This window comes from Wyeomyia smithii, chromosome 2 (assembly GCF_029784165.1).
Source record: "Wyeomyia smithii strain HCP4-BCI-WySm-NY-G18 chromosome 2, ASM2978416v1, whole genome shotgun sequence".
Lineage (NCBI taxonomy): Eukaryota > Metazoa > Arthropoda > Insecta > Diptera > Culicidae > Wyeomyia > Wyeomyia smithii.
Window position 1 is genome coordinate 199,401,321 of NC_073695.1, and position 22,988 is coordinate 199,424,308.

General features: G+C 39.3%; 1 protein-coding gene across 5 annotated transcripts; it reads right to left on the minus strand.

The window, feature by feature from the left end:
• Window positions 1-3,745: 3,745 nt before the first annotated feature.
• On the minus strand, window positions 3,746-21,802 carry LOC129723547 (beta-1,4-N-acetylgalactosaminyltransferase bre-4). 5 transcript variants are annotated; one of them, XM_055677835.1, is made up of 8 exons: window positions 21,612-21,802; window positions 21,072-21,359; window positions 6,150-6,388; window positions 5,478-6,061; window positions 4,692-5,238; window positions 4,525-4,620; window positions 4,284-4,410; window positions 3,746-4,195 (listed from the first exon to the last, which is right to left on the minus strand). In XM_055677835.1, the coding sequence occupies exons 3-8, from the start codon at window positions 6,269-6,271 to the stop codon at window positions 4,187-4,189; spliced, it is 1,485 nt and encodes a 494-aa protein (XP_055533810.1). In that variant the 5' UTR covers window positions 6,272-6,388; window positions 21,072-21,359; window positions 21,612-21,802; the 3' UTR covers window positions 3,746-4,186. The 5 variants fall into 5 exon arrangements, with proteins under 5 accessions (XP_055533810.1, XP_055533808.1, XP_055533807.1 ...); XM_055677833.1 differs by having other exon boundaries at window positions 21,440-21,802; XM_055677832.1 differs by having other exon boundaries at window positions 21,436-21,802.
• Between the last annotated feature and the right edge of the window lie 1,186 nt (window positions 21,803-22,988).

The following is a 22,988-nucleotide window of genomic DNA, read 5'->3' on the forward strand; positions in this document are numbered from 1 at the left end:
TTCGAAAATATCAAAAGGACTTCCGTAGAGGACTACCGGTTATCAGGGTTTTGTAGTTTTTTGTATCGAAGTGGTCATGTCCGATCATCACCGTGATTGGTGGGTACGTTTGTAATGTCTGAGGAGAACGGGCCGTCGTTGAGAACGTGGTCAATTTGTTTTGATGTACGTTGGTCGAGGTAAGAAGGGACTTTGGACTGCTAATCCGCGGGCAGCTGCGAAGTTGGTGCATAGCAGGCTGTGCGAGCCGATAACCGGCTTATATAAGTCTATCCTTCCGTTCATGTCCCCAACGATGATCTTGATATCTCTACGCGAGCAGCTATCGTAGAGTTTCTCCAGCTGTGCGTAGAACGCTTCTTTCCCTGCATCAGGTCTTCCTTCGTGAGGGCAGTGCACATTGGGAATAGTGTAGTTGTGGAACCGGCCTTTAATTTTCAACAAACCCAACCTGTCGCTGATTGCCTGCCGCTTTGGTGGTACTGTGCCTTGCGACCACAAATCCACCGTACCTTCTCTCCTTTCAGGCAAAGCTCCTGGAGCGCAACGATGTCGAAGTGGCGGGGTTCTAGCTGATCCAGCAGAATCCGGTCGACGGGTCGTTAAGCGATCTACTGTTACATGTACTGAGCTTCTAATCGTCGTCCTTATTTCGTCGGCTGGGTCATTGCCGATTGTTCCGGTTCGTTTTGAATTCTTGATTCTCCGTAGTATGTTTATTTTAGTACGCTGCCTTACTAGGGCTGCGATGCCTAGTCTCGCGGCGGAGCTGCCGCCATGGATGTAGCTGGCGAGACACCGCATTTCATAGTTCAACCGTCCGGTCCGGATCAGTCGCTGTTTGAGCCGCCCCTAGCCTGTGGGGAGCCGCCCCTAGCCTCTCTAAGGAGAACAACTACCTCACCGGTTTTTCCTTGGTTGCTCGTATCCCAGTCGGTACCACGTGGAGGTAGGAATAGAGCATTATGCCTTGAACCTCACTGGGGTCTATTTTATTCTAAATAGTACGGGCGAACTGTTAAAAAGCACTGCCCAGCCGTTTACCAAATCTAGCTCTCCTCAATATCGAATCATTGTTGCTGAAAGAGCTTGGCGTTGACGATGTGTTCAAGATATTCAGTACATCTTCGGAGATTCTATCCCGAAGTGATTTTTTCTGCTCTTACGATACTATTTTAAGCGTCATTAAAAAAGCATATTCAAACTCTTTTTTAAAATGACATACATGAAAACTAGCCCCCCCTAGAAATTTTCCTTAGTTGCGCCCATGGCAGTTTTACAAAGTCTTGAAACCCAAAAATGGTAAAAACATCACTGATTATGGATAGGCACTAAACAATAATCAGTCGCGTAAAACAATATTATAACAAAACAAGTTTATTTCAATAACATATGCATCTTTGTGACTATGTGTCATTTTTTATTTAAATCAAAAAGTGTAAGAGTAGAGTCACTGTTTCCTGGACAATTCAGTGCTATACAATGCCTTGTGAGATACGCTTGCAGGTTTAAGTTACCTTACTGTAGTTTTAAAAATTTACAAAAAGAGAGAGTCGTATAGTTTATAATTGGTGTGGAATTATTATAACTTTGATTTGGAAAAAATACGAGTTTGATTCACTACTTGGAAACTTAGCTGGGATATTTAAATACCAACGGAAGTTTCCATTTAGCAGCATCAACTTAATAAATTATATTGTCGAACCCGTTGAATTAGGTTTTTAAAGGAAAGCTGATAACATTCGTTTATTACCTACGAGATTTAGAGTAAACGGGGAAATGTCATCGCAAATTAAATGCTTCATCTGTATCGATTATAAAACCGTTTTCATTAAATTCGTTCCTATATAGTTTGCGTAAAGTATCTAAGTCTCATTTTTCACTACTGAAAGAAATTCTCAACAAGTTGTACGTGTGCGCGCTTATCCAAAAACAGATGTTTGTTAGTATTTTATATTGTTTTCTAGATTGTTTTTTTTTCTTCTTCTTCATACCGCTCAGTTTGTTCTATTTACTTGTTTGAGTTTGATCGAAGTCGCAAATCAATAAACTGTCATTATTATCATTCTTTTCTTTTTTGATATGGCACTTTTTAACTACATTTTTAGTTCCTTCAAACTGGAATTGAAATCGTGCGATAGCTTTTGCGTTCTTATATCTTATGGATCAGAGAAGAAATTCGAAGCATGAACTGAAACATGTAACGAACTGTGATAATCGCTTACAAGGTATTTAATTTGCTGTTTGTAGAATGGAGCATTAACTTGTTCTTCGAGGTTCGAAGTATCACGCTATAGGGAATGCCATCCAGTGCAGAAGTTTGAATTAAACTTGGATATATTCCCGACAGAAAGGTTTTTAAACAAAGTCATACTAATTATCCTAATAGGAACCTGTTTTGGATAAACAAGAAAAGTACAAGCAAATGAATTTTCCGCGTTTTTTTTTTGTTCAAATCAGAGATTAAATACAAACGTATAAATCGGCATGGACCTTAATGCTTAACGAGAATTTTGGTTTCGGGAATAAATATTTTAGGTTGCTTGGTATGCTTTAGCTTCCCTTTTGTAATGTAGATTTGTTCTAAAAAGACTCGAATCACTACGACCCGAAATTGGCCGATAAATGAGAATTGATTGTTCCAAAAAAATAAGAATTATTAGCAAAAAATTTCTTTGAAAATAAGTCAACTTTTGAATGAATAAGTCCAAAAAATGACACAAAATTTATTTTTACCACAATTCGAGACTTGCAACCAATGTATTTTGGTTGTTTTGTTATTTGCGTGTCAAAGCGACTACAGGACTTTAGCCCCAACGGTAAGTAAAAAGAGTGACGGTTGTTGATTGATAGAAACACCTGATACTTACACCCTTTTAACATGTTATACCGGTATTGTGTTACCCTTAATTAAACTTTGTGCGCGTCAGAGCATCTATGGTCAGTTTCACTGAGCTATCGAGACCTAACACTCGTGTTGTTTTTGCCAAGAATTGCAATAATAAATACTCTATACAATACTCAAAATATCAATCACCTCTAGATTAAGTTTTACCTTATGCGTAACTGTATTCAGCTGTTGGTGTAATACTTTTTGGGGCAATGTGTTTTGTAAACAAAAAGGAAATCCAACCAGCTATCTAGATTCATTTTTGTAAAATGAAGCTGTCATTTAACCTATGTTTTATAATATGAAAATATCTTTCATTTCGAAACGTAGCTTACTAACTAATTTTAAAATTGTCTTTTCGTTTTTAAACGGCAAGTCGTCCCCACACTTGCCAGTATTTGATCTGAGATTACGCATTTATTAGCTTAATTATATCTTTCAATATTTTTGTTGTAATTATGCCTGTCCTACCTCCTTATTACTCATCACTGATAAACGTGTTTAAAACATTTTTGAAACCAAAGTTCATGCAGAATAGTGGTCTGCTTCTCTGCCGTGCGTGCACGATATTCGTACCATTTGCCCCACAGACTTAGTTTATCGGCAGGACGGAACCAAAAGCAAATATCTTGTGCCCCGCTTCAAAAATAAATATCGTATTGCAAGTTGCAAATTTTGGTCTTATATCTTATTGCGTAGAAATGTTTTAAAAACACAGACGAAGATCGCGGAAAATTCACTAACGATGATGTTTATACAAAGTATTTTTTTACACGTAAAAAGCTCGCATTTTGGTTGATCGTTGTTTCCAGTGAAGTTGTTTTAAAATCTAAGATATAGTGACTAATACTACACTGGAATTTACATTTTATTGTATTCGCTTTTCACAAATTAAGTAACAAGGTTTCCGAATCACTCGTTTTTTTCTCGCTTTATGTTACAGTGTGATCAAAATCACCTAACACGAAAAACCCTAAGTAAAAAAGACAGCTGCTGTCAATTTTATCCAAATGTACTTATGCTAATGACAAAATTATGCGGGATTGCTACTGAGAGAAAAAACACTAATGTTTGTATGCTTACGAAAATATAGATTCAGATCGGAAGCAGCGTTTAAACGATGTTATTTGTTCGAGTTTTGTTATGTTGCATTGAGATTTGGGAATTGTATTTTCATTGAAAATATCCACCTACCTCGGTATCGGTTCGCAGTCGAGGGTTTGCGTTAGCAAAAATACCGGTTATGGCTTATATCGATATATTTCATCCGAGCCAATTCGGTAGAAATGACTGTCATCAGCTGCTCTGTAATAGGATTAACATGTTTTATTTAAATATGAAAATTATAGACGAACAACTTTTTAAAAAACAAATGGTAAGACATTCTACTTACATCTGCTGATATTTCTACGTGAACCCATGTAAACAGTGGCTTACGAAATAAATTAATCAGCTGGTAGTGCAGCGAGTTCAATCCATCACTGTCGAAGCGCTTTGCACCGGTGACGAGCTTTTCATACCTGTGGGGAATCCAAACAAGAAGGAGAGAAAACCAATATCACGCGATGATGGTAAGCAGTTTAACCTCTTATTTGCGGCATAATTATTTCAGTTTATCAGGTAATCGTTCCTACCTTTTCGGGTTTGCTTTTTCCTTCTTGTGGCTCAGCATGGTGTAGCGTGCGATATTGATCGGGTAGCGTGCAATATGAAATCCAACATGCTTCAGTCTGGCCATGGAAGAGAAAAATTAGAAAGAAAAATGCTTCTCATCAAGCAAGGGTGTCGGCATGCGGTTTACCTATTCGACATATCGTCGTCTTCGCCACCCCAGCCCCAGAAAGCGTTCGAAAAGCCATTCACCGTGCGGAACTGCTTCACGGTCATGGCCGATACGCCACCGAAAATTGTGTTATACGGAAGTTTGAAGCCAAAGGTGTCGACCGCTACGGACATATGTCGTGGTTGATCTGGACAGGTGTACAGGTTCCTATCGTCCATAGGAAGCAGATCGACATCGTGGAACACCATGCAATCCCAGTTCTTTTGCTTCATGGCTTCCACAAAACCGATATTCATCAGTGACGCTCGATTGAAGGACGTCCCAGCCGACTGCTCCACTATGTAGACTCCGTATTCGATCTGCTGCTTCATTAGTAATGGATGTAAGTTTTTTAGAAATACAGGAAGATGTTGATCCCGGTCTCGGTAGGGAACGATTATCGCGACTCTGTCTCGAGCGCTGCATTCACGAGGAGTATACTGGCCTCCGGGTTGTAACTTTGGAGCCAGCTTCCTTTCAACCGATGACAACGATTCGTACGAAACATCCACCTCGATTGGTCCGTCTGAAATCACAAAAGAGTTGGTAAGTTTTTGAGACGTTCAATTTCACGTTCTTTAATCAGTGACATAGGAAGCTTAATGTCTTCTGTGAAGCACTCGACCCCATTTATATAGATTTGTATTTGTATTGATATTATTTTTCAATTTTTTAAACTATATGTTATTGAACAAACTGTAGCTCATGAAACTGAAGCTTTGATCTAAACGTTAGTATGTGAATAGAATAAGGCTTAAAGCTTACCCAAATTTGGCGGTATCGGAGGACAGTTACTCTGTCCATTTTTCCGCATGTAACTATCAATTGCGCTGAAATTTTCTTCTGCTTCATTTACCGATTGCTGCTCCACTGCAGAAACATGCTCACTGTTACTGCTTGTCCTCCCGTCTTTGCTGTTACTACTTAAACTAGGTTCTATGAGATTTTTACCATTGGTGTCTATACTAGTGAGATTGTTGCTACTAATGTTAATACTGCTACCGTTGACTGGGTTAGCGCTTGGCACTGGATTAGACCCACCAGGTTGACCCTGTAGCGTTGCGTCAACGGATGGCGTTACCCAAATTGTTGGCAACGCGGTTTCGATGAGGTTCAGTAGAGATTTAGTATCGTTGATATTGAGATTTGTTTTCGAGTCTGAAAAGTTGATTTTCTGCAGCGTACTATTCTTGCTGATTGTGACTGATTGATCAGCAAGAGTATCCGTTCTGCTGGTTTTGTTGCTCGCATTATGACTGCTATCGTTGTGCCGTTCTCCGTGAGGTTCTAAGTGTGTATGAGCTAATCGCTCGGAACTGCTTCTTGTGCGTTTCGGCCACTGAGTAGTACTGCAAATCGAAAAGTAAGTAAAAATCGAAAAGGAAGTAAAAATAATGCCACCATGCTTATTCTAAACAATCTAACGAATCTGCATACCCCATCCGTGGCAATCCTATCGGCGTCGAGTCCAGGCGGGATGCAATCAGGTTAAGCAATATCAGCAGGAAGCCCAGCACCAACGCCGCCTTGATAGCGTGCGCTCGGCTGCACGATGCCATGGGGCCATTTAGGGCTCCCGGCGTGCGACACTGTATGGCAAATGAGTGACGCCTATTTTGTCGCACTGTGCCGTTGTCGAAATGGTATTTGAAGCACTCTCAACCGCGGTATGACATCTGGAAGTATGAATACGAAATGAGCTGTTAGTACGCAAAGGCGCAATGTTGAAATAAATTGGCCGGAATTATCCAGTGGCATGAAGTGGCACAGTAGGATACAACAAATTCATTAGTGTCTGAGCGTGCTAATGATACGATAAATGGTGTGTAGGACGACTTCAGGCTAACAGCACGATAGATTGCTCTATACTATATACTTAGTTATATGGAAACCCCAAGCAAAATAGTGATGTCGGCGGACAGCGAAATAGAATTTCGCAGTACAACATCGTAGCAGTAAAATTAGAATAACAGAAGGTGAGAAGGGCTATGGTCCTTCACTTTTACTTTCACTAGACACTCTCTAGAGTAATGGAATATAAATTCAAGAAATACTGAAACAGTGGAAAAAATGTGGTTCAACGAAGCAACTGGTATTGATTTGTTATGTAGAAAAATGTACACCACTGCTGCTAATGACCAACAATAACAGATTCGGGCTACGAGTGATTACAAAACCGACAACGAAACAAATTGCTTAGCCTTATGTAACATGTTTTGTAAGTGGAACGCTTCAAGCATGTAGGGCCAACTTATCATTTCCTCAGGAGTGAGTCAGGACCTTTATTTTTTATTTCGAGTAAAGGTAATTCTGGATTGTGATTGTAAATATTAGTATGTATGAGATTTTTTTTTGGGAACTGAATCTAATTCTAGATAATAAAAAGAGCCATATAGCTTCAAGTTGCTGAAGCAAATAAATAAGCATGCTGACCAGATAGGGTAGGTAATATATTTTGGATAGCCTGGATGTATTATCAATTTCAATTACGTAAATATAGCTTATAATCTCTATTCCAGTATTTCGAACGAGTAGCACAACTGTTGTTCTTAAGGCTGTATGGTAATCTAGTCATTTTTTTTTAGTAAATACCGAAAAAATCTAAATTAAAAATTGTTGCTTCTTGACTTCCATTTTTCGGTCACAATCAAGAGGAACAGGGAAAAACCGACCTCACTTGAAGCTATAAATCTTAAGAGGCAGTTCGCAAGAACCGCAATCATGTATCGGAGTTCCCTGGTCAGGATGAAACTTTCAGGGTTGGTTTGTCTGTATAATAAAATAGAAATCTCTTTACTGTAAAAAAAATGAGTGATGTTAAATTGAACGTACATCTTTGCTTTGACATTTTGCGCTTCCGCATACTTTGATTTGTTTGACATTTCGCAATCAGTGTTCAAAATGTTGACGAACAAAACCGACGAGCACGAACGTATCTTGCGTAATCAAATGGCTGGCAGAAGACTCCAAGTGAGACCGCATCAACGCAAAATTGATCGAAGGCATAGCAGGTCGTCAAACTCCTGACCGATTTTAAATAAAAATCCGAGCTGTCGATTTTTCAGGGTTTCTACACACTCCAATGAATGTTCAGCGATCATGTAGTTACAGTAGTAGACATCGCTGCGCGATTTATGATAAACAGGGATGGTTACACACTTTTCGACGCTAAAGGTCAACCGATTAACATTACACCGCTCAGCAAAATGATCCAGACGTAGAGTGTCTCAAACAGCCTAGATTGTCACTTCGACATGCATTTTGAAGTCATCAGCATACACGAGCTTGCAACTTCCGGTGAATAGATTCGTGACATTGTAAAAGAATAAAATAAACATAATTGGCCCAAGCTTGCTGTCTTGAGGTACTCCACAGTAGTTGGTGCATTCCTAGGAGAGAGAGAGAGAGAGAGAGATGGGCCAATTCTGACTTGTAATGTTTCAGTTTCAAGGTAGACTTCAGCCAGTCACAGAGAATCCAATTTTTTTGAACTTTTTGAGAGCTATGTCGTGGTCGATATGATCAAAACGATCCAAAGCAGCCTTCAAGTCGTCATAGATTGCATCGACTTGCATCCCTCTGAAAATTCCATCAAAACACAGAGATGTGAACTCCATGAGATTTGTGTTAACTGATTTGCCAGGTATTAAAACCTGTCGCCGTGTTAAAATGTGTCTGCAACAGGTAACATTATCGCTAACTACTAGCATAAAGGGACATTACCCCTCGAAAGTTTCTATAAACTGCTTTTTACCCTTCTTGAACACCGAAAAATTATCGATTATTTCCCTTTAGAAGAAACCGAGCAGGCTGGCTTCTGTAGTTTAAAAAAATCGGGCTGCGCACATTTTGAGAAAGTCTGCGCAAATAATAAGGAAATACAGACGGCAATCTCCAGAAACTATGAGAAAACTGCAAATATCAGCGAATTAACAAAAATCTGCATACAGATTCTAATAATCTGCGTTTTGAATTTGGTATATCTGTAAAGAACTGCTTTCGCACCAGTTACCAAACTAGAAAATAGGTTTACCAATAAAGAAGAACTTGAGCCTGCAGTTTATGGCTGTTTACAAGGTGCGGCAGAAAAAAATACGAACATTTCCGGTACTTCTTGAAATCTAATGCTGAACTACTTATATATAAAATGATGAAATGTATATATCTTCATTAGGTTTCTGCAAGTAAATTTGCTCGATGTGTGTCAAGACAACATCGCGAGCAGAGCATACCTTTCGAACACATTGCTCCGGTATTGACAACCACGTGCGCATTATGACAAACTCCAAAGTTTTAAAATTAGGATGAGATGTTGTAGGCCTGTACTGCAACATACGCCCAAATTGAATAATGTAATGGGTTACCGTCACAAATCTTTCGACCCGATCTTTATGTTGTCCATCAGCTATCGTTGGGTCCGCTATGACTCGTAGCAAGACGCTCTATTCTGTTGTAGAACAACGTATTGATCCTAAAAGAAATTACCTTTCATCCAGAAAAGTAGTTGGTTCTAAAGGAACGATATACACTACGGTATTAATTGTAACGCCAGCATCAATAAAAATAGGCGGTATTTTCAAACCGTTGGAATCCACCCAACCCAATTATTATGGAATCCGCCAGATGTTTGATTTGGAACCTAAATATCACTTTCCATGGATAATCCGCTAATTCATCTGAGCGGCTGTAGGACACTGCGTCGATCAGTTTTTCGTCGGGAACAGGATTATCTTTTTTTCCTTCAACAAAAAAAAAAATCTTCGAGAGTCACTGGTAGCTCCTTTACCCGCTCCGTAATGAAGTGGTGTTACGTTCTAGTTCTGGAAGATGTGTAAAGTCTTCTGTGAGAATTTTTCGTATTGAATGTTGGCTTCCTTGGCAACTTCCTGATGGAAAGTACCGGGCAGCAAGGATCTTTGCGCAGATCAATTTGATTAACGTTTAACGTACGTGCAAACCGCTACTGGATATCAATTTTTGATGCAATAAAGTGTGGTCAAAGCATTCTAGAAACTTCCGTCGGCGTCTTCTGGCCGAGGAGCAAACTACCTTCTATGGACTACGTTTCATCCAATTTGCAATGCAACAATTCCACTAGAAAATAAAAGTAACCAAATACACTGTTAACAGAAATAAGTTATTAATTACACAAATTGACTCAATATCAAAGTGTAAACATTTTCATCGCTTCTTTTATACGCTATATATTCTATCGAAAAGACAAAACTACTATCTTCAACTTTGCTAAAGACATCACACCGATCAAACGAACCGTTCTTGCTTTAAAAATATTTGTAATGATCAATCCCTTTATTACATACACCCTTTTCGCAAAGTAGTCGTGATTAAAAAAAGAACAATGGCGGGGGCCTAGCGTGGTTGGTAACGTCTCCGCCAACCACGCTCGACGCCTGGGTTCGAATCCCAACGCCGACATAGGTGTCGATGGTTGTGGGGTGGCGTGATCCACTCACAACCAACCCAACTGGTCTAAATTCAATCCTAGCCGAAATCGCGAGATTTTCTGAGGCGAAAAATCTCTGGGATCACGCCTTCCATCGCATGAGGAAGTAAAGCCGTTGGCGCCGGTTCGTTGATTAACGGGTCGTGAGTTAGGGTCCTGGGGGGAGTCGCCTCCCTGGGCGTCGGTGATTGGCACAACAACAGTGCGGAACTAGACCGACGAAAAATAAGCGAGAATAAAGAAAAAAAGAACAAGAGCACAAAATGACATCTTCATAAGAACACCTGTGCAAAGTTTTATCCAAATAAAAAATTACAATTTGTAAGATATATTTCATTTACATTTTTTATGGAATTGTTAAATTTGGTGTTTCACTCATTGTCTAGTACATATATACTTCAATATTCGTGATTTAGATTGAACAGATGTAGATTTTTTTTGATTTTTTGGGATAGCTCGAATAGTAAGAAATCGATAAAAAATAAGAAAAGTTAAGTAGATTATCAAAGACGCGCAAAAATGAAAATTCACTGCATGGCAACCCGTATTAATTTATCCACAGCAAACGCTTACTCATCATACCAACCATATTTACAAAACTCGCATGCTGGGCAATAAAACTTGTATATACCTAGGCAGTCTTAAACGTCTTAAACAGAGGATACGTGTATACCTTTATTATGCACTAAAAATCAGGTTATTCAGAATCATCCAGTTGAAATGTAAACATTCGCTTCTATCTCCAGACAACAGTCACTATCTGAAAAGATTCTTTGGGTAAAGATATGACACATATTCACTAGACAACGTGCTAGATTTTTTGTTCTTCGTTTTTACTTAGGGTTTTCCTGACTGAAAACTGGAACAACATACTTTTAAAGTAGTACTATTGAATCGAAATCCCGCCAGGTAGAGGCGGCTTCAATGCAACCTAAGCGCTAGCGAAACCGATTCCATCCGATTAACAGGATAGATTACTTTTTATTTACTTTTGCGCTTATCCGGCGGTTGAAAATTCACGAAAAATCACAGATAATCTCGTTTTTGTCCTCATCCAGCGCTACATCCTTTGGCGACGAATGTACCCACACACGTCGTTCTCCCTCATACTAAGCGCCCGGAAGGCGCACGCTGCCGCAACCAGCGCCAGCGGGCTGGAAAATGATGAAAAAAACGAGACTGCAAACATCGAAAACATCCGCACCAATGTGTACTGAAGCAGCACATGTGAAACGATTTTAAACCCTCATACGTACTACGATGGATGATTTTCTTCGCTGCTTCGAAAGTAAAATTAACATATTTTTGTATTCAATGCACTAAATTTTTAAATCGATAATTTAGAAGGAGTTACTAAGTACATGTTGTTAGTAGATCAATCAAGTTTCATTTAGTCGGTTATAATTATAGTTCAACTAAGGGTTGGTACCGCATTGTCTAACGAATCGAAAAGCGGAACGATGCTTCCTTACTAACAGCATATCGCTGTCCGCTGAATCCCATACATTCACCTAGCTTGCTAGTCAATGGTTGAGGAGATAGTCCCTGAGACGAAATTGCGCTAGTTAAACCGGTAGCAACATAAATCACTCCACTGCATCCAATACACAGAAACACAGTAAAGAAGAAAAATATCTGGAGCAAGGAACAGCGTGATGAAAATGAGAAGTGACCAATGTGCTTCTCCAGTATTGTATGGTCTAGTTTGGGAAAAAAGAGTTGAATCATGTTTGTACTAATCGTGCACATTATCAAAAGACCAAATTGTAATGAATAAGCCAACTAAAATTATGACTGGTATTACCCGGCAGCAATTATTTTCTCCACTTGTTACAATTTGTACATGATTCACCCTCTACGTCCTTGTATCTAAAGATAAATTATTAACAAAACTTTGGAGTTGTCTTTTTTTTTATTCACATCTCTTCCAATCACGTAAAATAACCTTTGCATGATTTCTGATTTCCCTCTAGTAATGTGATTGTGCTGAATAGAATTAATTATTAAAATTCAATTCCATTACAGTACGGATGCACTTTGTGCTGTGGCTTAACTAACAATCAGTGTCCTCAATCAGCCACGGCGGAACTGGACATGCCAAATTGATTGGTGATATTTGCAAATATCGATTTGATAGCACGTTTATAGATATGTTTTGACCATGCCGTCATTAAATTGTTTCTTTTTATATCTTGTTCAGACCGCAGCTTCAAATTCTTGGGTGTAGCGGATCTATCCAATCGACTTTATAGATAGCATGATGCAGTGTGATCATGGGTTGTTTTTGTGTGTTCTATCCATGTATCGATTTCTCTCTCCGATTAGAAAAGCACACTTGTGCACGCTATGAATATGCAGAGGAACCAGAATGCCGTCGTATTTATTGTTATTTCTTGCTGCAAAAAGTGACAAACATGATTACACGGTTAAGTTTACTTTCACAAATTAGCACATTATTACATAACCTCATTATTGTCTGTGAATAGGAAAACGGACAATAACGGAAATTGAAATTTAATTTGGAGACCTTTGGTTGGTACGTAACCACGTTGCCAACTGACAACTCGAAAACGAAAAAACATAACAAGACCCACCTCTAACAAAACTTGCCAGGGAAAAACGTATGATAGTTTTTCAGGAAGAACAAGGTTTTGCTATGACATCTACGTTCTGTCCTTCTTGTAATGGCTGACAGGTGCCCAAATGATGTAACTTGAAACGAAACTAACAATAAAAATATCTCTAGAGTATCATAACATATAACAAAACATGAAAAAAAACGGCAATTTTACTTCGAGACAAGTCAGATCAGAAAAATCAATTCCGCCGACGAAGGAGCATCTGAGACGAATGAAAATTAAACAGGGCAGATACTCTGTTGAACAGTCTTTAGAGATCAACCATTGCGCCAAACATGCTGTAGTTAGTTAGTAGTCGTAGAATCGAGTTGTTTTGCAGGGCATAAGGTTTTTTTTCCTTGTAGGAGCCTATGACCACTGCTACCATTAGTTAGATATACTGTGGTACTCCGCGTTACTTTATATGCACTGTCAGTTCGCTCCATCCAGGGGCGACTCGTCCATAGGTGCAACCTGTGCATTGCACACGGGAATTCCATGCAAAAAATATATTTCAATCGCAAATTTATATTAATATTTTATTGGTTTTTAGTTTCACTTTCAAATAGTAACAAATAGAATTACTTGCGTGATTACGCGGACATGATTGTGGTAACTTCCTCAAACTGCGATTTTTAAAATCTGTAGTTGAACAGGTAGGTTCAAAAGCCACGAGTCGCCCCTGGCTCCATCACTATGGGTATCAGTGATAGTCGTCCCCAGACTTTGCATTTCACCCCAAGCAGGTATGGCTTCTTTGATGAGGTTCCTTACCTACGTTAGTTCAGCAAACCATATCTTGTTAGGCGTAAGGACACTTTTTCCAAGAACACGCAGTCTTCGCTGAATCAATGCGCTGCATTGGCATATTTTTTTAAGGTGATACCTACTCGGACACTCTAGTCAGTAGGCCAGTTAACGTACTCAGATCAGCTTTATTTATACAGAGTAGGTTCTGTGTGATTCTATTACATGGTGTAATGAATAGTTTAGATTGTCTTGCTTTGGAGTAAGCCTTTAAGTTGGCATCAATCCAGCGGTTCTCAACCTTTTTTTGTCCGCGTACCCCTTGGCGATATTTTTCATATCGATCGTACCCCCTGGCCTGGAATGTTATCGCAGAGTGGGATTGATGGTAGTCTAGTTCTGGTTTCAAATTAAACTATGGTTTGATTGATTGCCACAATCATGTTTATAAAAGCAAGATTGGGCAACAAATGAAGTATTATAAAAAAAAATGCTCTGTTCGCCATTACTGATTTTTCTTTCGCGTACCCCCTGAAGGCTTTCGAGTACCCCCAGGGGTACGCGTACCCCAGGTTGAGAAACGCTGGTTAAGTCGATCAGCCGTTCTCGTTGTGTACATTTTTTGTTTGAGTTTTTCTATACTTTTTAACTGTGAGTTGTATTCAAAAGTACTTAAATATGAGGGACAAGTTTGAGTTTTGCGTGGGTTCGGGCGCCAACTGTGTCAAAGTCGCTAAGCATCGCATGTCCGACATCGCGAAAGAGGCTAGGCGCAGCCATACATCAGATGACAAAAAGGAAGAAGTGGAAAATAAAACCCAGGAAGGACAATTTTACGGCGCAGGGATAGCTGACTGAAGGTAGAAAAATTATTAGGGGCTTTGTTATTGCGATTCTTAAGATTTATAGCATTTTGAAACTTTAAACGCGTTTTTCTCAAAACCATGTTTTCAAAATCGGCGAGCAGTAGAACTGAAAAAGTTTACATGCGATTGACTTGAAATTTTAACTGTAGCTTCTTCATTAGATTATCTAGTGAAGTACATACGATTTAAGCTATTGAGTAACAACAACTAAAGTTATAAACAATCAAAGTCGATTTTTTTTTGTCGAAACAAAACTTTTTTTTTAAACCATGGCAACGAAGCGAAGAAAAATTCTAAAATATAATCATGTGTACTTCACAAGCGACACTTATGTGCAAGAGTTGCTCAATCCAATGATATTATTTATATACCTTACATCTTAAATGTCCCGTAAAAAAATCATGAAAAAAGGCTTGCTTTTTGAGCATTTGGTAGATATAACCCCTTAATGCAATGAGGGCTCCTTGACTATCTGAGAAAATACAGATATTGGCATACTTATATTTCCTAGCTAAGCAAATATTTGTGCATATTAAAATAGCATTTATTTCAGCTTGAAAAACTGTGGGCCACTGTCCCATTGGGATTCATACTGTGGGCCACTGTCCAATTGGGATTGATATCAATCATTTTGAAAGGAACACTGAAGTTAGCCCTAGAGTCCATCCAGTCTTCATTCATGGTTACTAAGGTGTTTAGTTTGAAATTGAGGATTCGTAAATGTCCCTTTAGATCCCTTTCCAGGAAAATCTTAACACGTTTGAGCCTAAGAGCACCTTTTTCGGCTTCAATTTGTACTTATTGATGCAAGGGTAGAATATATAAAAGAGCTTCTAAGGCTTTGAATGATGCACTGGCCATTGCTCCTGTTGTTGATAAGCATGCCAGACGTTGTAGTTTATCTAGCTTCTTCTGAGCTGATATTTGTGTAGTTTTGGGCCACCACACTAGCGAAGCATCCTAGCAAACCAGAAGTCGTATAAGGATGTTAATTTCAAGTCGCTCAAATGTGCATGTCAAGTTTGAAATTACATAAAATGCAAAATTAAATTTGTTTATATCATATAAAACTTAAATCCTATAAAACGCAATATCAGGTTATATATGAAGCCATTTAACGTGTCATACAAAATTGTAAAATGCGTCAATCCTCTAAGTCGTGCAGAATGCAATTTAAAGTTTCGAATGAGGCCATATAAGACAGCATGCGAAGTTATAAAAAATCATAACCAATTTTTTCTTACAATGTACGTATATGGCCTCCAGGTTTGTACACATAGGCGCATTTCATGCATCTTATATAGTCATTTTTTACCTAATAAGGGTTCACTTAACAGAGTTGAGCGCGAGGTATATGAACCAATTTGTTTGCTGGGATATGTTACTCTGGGTCTCACTATTGCTGAGTTTATCCAGTGATACGTCCTCGGCTTGAGTCCCCACTTTTTGCCAAATGTATTGCTGAAAGCCCAAAGAGCGTTGTTTGCTTTTCAGATTGAATACTCTAGATGGTCGTTCCAGTTGAGCTTATGGTCGAGCATTGCACCTAGGTACTTAGTTCGCTTGGATAGCACCAACTGTGTTTCTCCCAACTTATAAGAAAAGCCTTGGTGCTACATTCCGATTCGGAACTCGACCTTCTGTTTCTTATTCATAGACTTCGCAGCCATCTGTTTAGTGTACAGGACAATTGCGGGGCTAGCGCTACGATCCTACTGACACTAACAGTACCTCCCGAGCCGAGACTCGAACCCACAACTGGCTTGTTAGACCAGCACCAACTGGGAGGTCTTATCTCCCAACTTAAGAGTTGCAATATTATATTTTCTCTTTCTTGTAAATGGGATTATGACTGTTTTAGAAGGATTGACGTTTAGTCCTTCCAGCTTGTACCATTTGAGTGTGTAGTTTAGGGCGGATTACATTCTATTAGTAATAGTAGACCCGCATTTACCCCTAACTAAAATAGTAATGTCATCTGCGAACCCGATGACTTCGTATCCTAGGTTTGTTAAGTTGTTAAGGAGATCATCGACTACAAGAGACCACAATAAAGGAGATAAAACCCTTCCTTGCGGGCAACCTCTTGTTAATTTTGTCGTTAAAGTTGATCTTCCTAAATTACCCGATTATCTAACATAGCAAGTATCCAGTTCGAGATGCACATGTCAAACCGCTGATTTAACATAGCTTTCTTTATAGATTCATTGGAAGCGTTGTCAAATGCTCCCTCAATATCAAGAAAAGCATAAAGGGCATAAGGTTACTTTACTTTACTTTTGTGGCCACAGACCGATTATTCATCCAGTGCCGAATCCAGAATACGTCACAATATCACTCGGTCTTCGGCTGTTATCCTCCTGTTAGTCGCCTCTAACGCCTATTATCGAGACTTCTGCTAAATATAATATTTGCTGATCGTTTCTCCGGCATTATAGCTACATGCCCAGCCCACTGTACACTGTTAAAAGTCGACACGTTACTGCCAAGTGGATTCAACTTACTTCTGTGCTAATAGATGAAACATTTCATATCTACGTGGAATATACTTGCGTTTCAGTTCACAGCACAAAACCAAGGGTCTTACACTTCGGTTTGCCATGTCATGTATACCAAAATCAATCATTTTACACTCAGATTTCAATGCTTACACATGTAAAATGCCAAAACACATTAAAACACCGTGGATTCCAATATAAAATGATATGATTCGACATAATGGAATGATTAGGTTCGTTTATTGACACTCATATATAAAGAGCATTAGGAATTAGCGTGCGATTTATTTTCAGTGTAGCCTGCCGTGTGTTATCCGTTTGACTATATCCGCCGATTGTCCTGTCCAGTGCATCCAGTTGTGCTTACGAATATTCCGTCAATAGGTGCTACAGATAGCCATTAGGGTGCGGCAAAGTGATCGATTTTCCAGAACCAAGTTTTTTGGTTTTATTTGAGGCCTCAAACAATCCCTCACTTACTTATTCGATTGGTTTGGCTTTGCTTGACGATTTCGAATTTGTATGGAAAAACCTACCTTTTTGAATTTCCCTTTTTAGAACGATCAATAAAGCTTCATTACTAAAGCACTATAGTACGTCAAAGTATAGTAGACACGTGTTTTTTTTCCACCGTCGGAAGAAGCGTGAGTACGAGGACGCAGAGGACAGCTATGCTAGAAACGACGTGCGGAACTACAATAGAACTGTCAACAGAGTCAGAAGCAGGAATTTCCCTGTGCCGGTCATGTGTAATGACAAGGATGGTAACCTGCTTACTAATAATCCGACGGTTGCAGCCAGGTGGAAGAAGCATTTTCAGGCGCTATTGAACGGTGAAGAGCCGGATGAGCAGAACAGGAACAGGATGACGATTATGGGTGATGACCAAGCTGTGGAGCCACCAACACAGGAGGAGGTGAAAAAGACGGTGAGTGAGCTGTAAAAACGGCAAGGCCGCTGGGAAGTACGCTTTCCCGGCCGAATTTCTAAAAGTGAGCGGCTGTACTATGCAATTCACCAGATAATACTAAGGATCTAGGCGGATTTTTTTTCCTGTGTGGACTCATCACTGGTTTTGTTATGACCAGAGATTAGATCGATTGTCCAGGTGTTTTCTGTACTCCGCACTTAATATTATTGGCAGTACCATTGTTGAAGTCAGTGATACGCTTATCATTCATATCCGTGCTTGTGTGTAGGTTTTTACCTTTCCATTTCAAGCTTACTGCTCTACTATACCAAGCCTCTGTCCATCAATATAACAATATCGCCTAATTACAATTTCCTGTAGAGAAGTTTCATATGTTAGGCCTGAAACATGCTGGACGCCAAAGCCTTACTCACACCAGTTTTATTATAATAGAGACTTGTTTTTGTTAAGAGAGTCTACAGGGTTACTGTAAGAATTCAGATTGAAGGAAGGGTACGTAGTGGGGAGCTTGAGAATGAACCATGCTAAAGTCCTTTGATAGCCAAATGGCCTGATTCAATTGAGATTCGAACCTACGACCACCCGATTATCAAAGCGGACTCTATAACCTTGCGACTTCGGATCTAGGCGGATGAACAAATGCCGAACGACTGGCTGGCAGGCCTCATCTCCCCTATCTATGAGAAGGGTCATCGATTGGATTGTTGCAACTATCGAGGCATTACGTTGCTTAACTCCGCATATAAAGTGCTCTCCCGTATCCTTTTCTTCAGATTAACGAAATCCTTTGCTGGCGAATACCAGGCTGGTTTTCAACAGAGGCGTTCCACGCAGGATCAAATTCTCACCCTACGACAGATCCTCGATAAATTCCGGGAGTACAACTTGCAGACCCACCATCTGTTTGTAGATTTTAAGGCGGCATACGATTCGATGAAAAGAAACGAGCTGTGGCAGATAATGCTGGAACACGGTTTCCCGTCGAAACTAGTTAGGCTGACTCGTACGACGCTGGAGGAATCGAAATCATGTGTGCGGATAGCTGACGAGACATCAGTCACGTTCGTAATGTTAAGTGATTGAAGTGAAACAAGTTGCAGCTGCAAACAGGGCCTTCTACGGACTACGTAACCAGCTATGGTCCCGTAGTTTGCAAACTCGCACTGATAGGACGCTGATACTCCCGGTGGCTCTTCACGGACATGAAGCATGGACGCTGAAGGAAGCTGATCGACGACTGCTCGAAATTTTTGAGCGCAAAGTTCTGCGATCGATACGGTAAATTAGAAGATGGAGTGTGGCGCAGACGCATGAATCACGAGTTGTGGCAGGTAATACAGCGGGGCAGTAGAGGGGAGCTTTTTCTACCAATTACGGGGTGGAAGAAATCTTCCTGTCCGACCTGCGCATTTGCATCTCCAATGACGATCTTGATGTCTTGTCCAAATACAGAACGAGGTAATAATAATACAACATTTTAAGGCAATAAACTTCTAGAAGCTACCTTGACGGCGTACGAAATGTGAGGGTTGGAAGAAAGCTAAGTATCCCGAATTACTTCCGAGTCTTAGATCCTAGCAAGGCGTATTTGAAATGTATTCTTTATTTTTTCGCGAAAACGAAATAACCGAACAATAACAACCTTTATCTGTGGAGTTGGATACTTTTATAGATTCTTGAAATAATTATATATTATTTTATCCCATTTTTGGAATCTGTGCCAGATTTTTCTAACATGAATAAAATTTTGACTTCAATCAACAGCTTTACTTTCTAACTTGAAACACTTTTGAAGTTATCAACCTGCGTTAATCATCAAATAAACAACTAGCCGAACCAAGACCCTATGCGCGACTCAACACGTTGATAACAAGTGTGTTTGACATGTACTGCAAACACTCAATGAAAACAGACTACCTTTAACCAATGCTAACATACGCACAATGTTACTGTACATCGATTGGATTGTATACATTACAAAGTGCGTAAAACTGTGGAGCGGTTTCTGTTGTACAATAGTTGGGGTCCTATTTGGTGAATCTAACGCTGTACGTTATAATCGGATTAAAATATTCTGCAACTTTTTGAATCTTTCGGACGTTCCGCAAAGCAGTATTCTAGTCCCACTGCTCTTTGCACTGTTCATAAATAATGCATCCTTATTATTTTTTTGCGGACGTTGCGAGTTAATGAGGATTATACGGAATATCGAAGACCGCCACGAACTCCAGCGGCTCATTCACATTTTTTATAAGTGGTGCTCCAATTACCTGCTGACAATAATTAGTATCCAGAAATGAAATGTAATCTCTTTCCATAGTAAAAATGATCCTATAACATTCAGCTACACCATGTTGGACCAAACATAAACGATAGTTACCCAGTTTCGAGATTTTTTATGTTACTTTAGACGCATCGCTATCCTTCAGATCGCGCTGCAACGAGATTATTGCAAAGGCGAATCGACAAGCCGGACTTATTTTTAAGATAGCCTCGGAACTCCGCAATTCACTGTGCCTTCAATCACTGTACTTCTCTGTGGTCCGTTCTGTTCTCGACAAATCAAAAATCGGAGCTGTGCAACGGAAGTTCGTACGTTACACCCTACGTTTTATGCCACGCCAAGATCCCAGCTACGTGAGTATTCTGATCGTTATCAACTTTTGAGCATGGAAACATTACACTAAAGACGTTTTGATGTACAGGCCCGTCTTTGTATTCAAAATTTTCGAGATTGACGCCGCAAGAATTTTACAGCGACTAGATGTATATGCTCCGAATGATCATTAAGACGAAGGAATTTTCTGATGCCCATAAGGGCCGACCAGAATAGATTCGCAAAGTAAAGTTCCACTCGACAATTGTTTTCAAACTTACCTATCAAGCTATCAAACTCCACATCATGCCTACGTAGAAATAAAAAAAATATGTTTACGTAAAGCATAGGTTATCTGGTTGACCGGAGAAGTCTGCTGTAGACAGTTGAATGCAAATCGACTGTGGGTCAATGGATAGTGTAATGCGAAAAAAGATGCCAATAAATCTGCGTAGCTATGCCATGCCAGCATCGAAGCCAAGATGACATAACTGAAAATAGTTTTATGGGATGCTATATAACAGCTCGCATTTTACGGCAGAGCGGATGTGAGAAATGGTGCATTGAATCAATATGCATGTTTTTCTGGTTCCGAATTCGAAACTATAGCTATAGATACAATTGAGCTGTTCCACTTACCTTTAAGACATCAAAGCAATTTAGTACATCTGGTTAGTTCCTACTGAATTCATCTTCAAGCCGAAATAATATAAAAAACGTAATCTGGACAGACAAAGCCACAGAATAGATTATTTTGGTCTCACAATTTATGCACTTGGTTTTACTTCCGGAGGTCACTGAAGCCCTTTCTATCTTGGTGTCACGGGACACACTTTTTGATTGCAGCCTCTGATGCTGCTGGCTTGGTGTGATTCACTGTAGCAATGTATACACTGCTATGGATTCGAGAAAGCGCAGATTGTTTGCCTAAAATTTTTAGGCAATTTTTATGAGATTTATTGCTCAATAAGATACTTTAAAAAATCATTTATTATATACAGACATACAGTATGCTGCAAAAACCACTAAGTATGCTAGCCACTTGAGATTCACAATCAATAGTAGAGAAACATCTTTACATCACTGACATTTTGGAACTGGAACACCTTTTGAAACGCTATCACCCACAAGCGCTACTGCTTCTACTTTATTTATAATGCGAAAGGAAAAACCTTTTACCTATAATAATAATCACTTCTACTAGTTATGGCATTTCGAAAATGAGAAACCACGACGACGGAGATTACGAAGCAGATAGAGCACGGCAACCGCAGATGAACAAAAACTGAACTGCGGTTGAGGAGCTTCTATTCGTGAGACTGTAAGAGCTAAAATAACTCGGGAAGAGAAGATTACTCGCGATTAAAGTTGTAAACGAAAGTCTTATGTTCGCAAGAAACGGGATGAGCAAACAGAAAATGTCAAATGTAAAGTCACAAAACGAATTCAAATGCCACAGTTGATTCATGCAGTACACACACAAAAAATATTACCAAGCGAACACATAAAAACAACGTAAATTCACGTAAACCTGAATGTTTTCACTGGTTCAGGTAAACAATACGCATAAAAATAGGTGAAAACGACACAACAACTCAATTGGCCCTGAACAAGTAAACGAGATATGCAACTGTCAATTTATGTGTGAAAACAAAAGCAAAAATATTTCCCTCCTTCACTTTCGCAAGTAAAAACCAAACCGCAGACAGACGTCCAAGCTGAGTTCCAAACTTGTGTAAAGTTTTTTGTAGTAGCAATTCGTAACCAGATAGCGCTACCAGTGACGCCAGCCTCGTACACCAGCGAAAAAAATATGTGTGTAGCGATAAGGTCACCAGGCGGCGCTAGTATACAAGTGATTTATAACGCAATTCTCTTTAAAAATTTACACGAAGTTTTCAATAAGTTTCGTTTTTGCTTGGACGTCTGTATGTGACCAATTTTATACAACAGGGTAGTCAGGGCCAATAAAATGCGAATACTTAATTTTGGGTAAAATTTGTAAGGAGTTTTTGATATTGATATTGATAATTCAAGGTATTCAGTTTTATCTAAATGATGTTTTCCGTGCTGGTACTCAAAAGTAGGTAAATCACTTTTACCTAAAAGTACCTTCCCGCACAGAAGGGTTGATTTGCGTCAAAAATACGCAGATTTAGGTAGTTTTATGACAAAATTTTACACACTCATTAATATTGATTCTGAACTATCACTATAAAAAATGTCACGATTACACTAAAATAAATCGCACGTTAATCCTAATGCTCTTCACACATGAATGTCAAACTACGTACCTCATCATTTTATTACGTCAACCCATACCGATTTTTATTGAAATCCACGGAATTTTAACGTGTTTTGGGATTTGACCTGTGTAAGCATTGAAATCTGAGTGTAAAATGATTGATTTTGGTATGCATGACATGGCAAACCGGAATGTAAGACACTTGATTTTTTGCTGTGAACTGAAACGCAAGTATATTCCACGTAGATATGAAATGTTTCATCTATTAGCACAGAAGCAGTGCTGATAAAAGTCATTTTCCCCAGCAAAAT

Excerpts from the sequence above, each read along its gene's own strand:
- LOC129723547 (XM_055677836.1), bottom strand. The coding sequence starts at position 6,271 with ATGGCATCGTGCAGCCGAGCGCACGCTATCAAGGCGGCGTTGGTGCTG. Across the intron at positions 6,062-6,149 it reads ATAGGATTGCCACGGATGGG|TACTACTCAGTGGCCGAAAC; the intron begins GTATGCAGATTC and ends TTCGATTTGCAG. Across the intron at positions 4,621-4,691 it reads GACGACGATATGTCGAATAG|ACTGAAGCATGTTGGATTTC; the intron begins GTAAACCGCATG and ends TTCCATGGCCAG.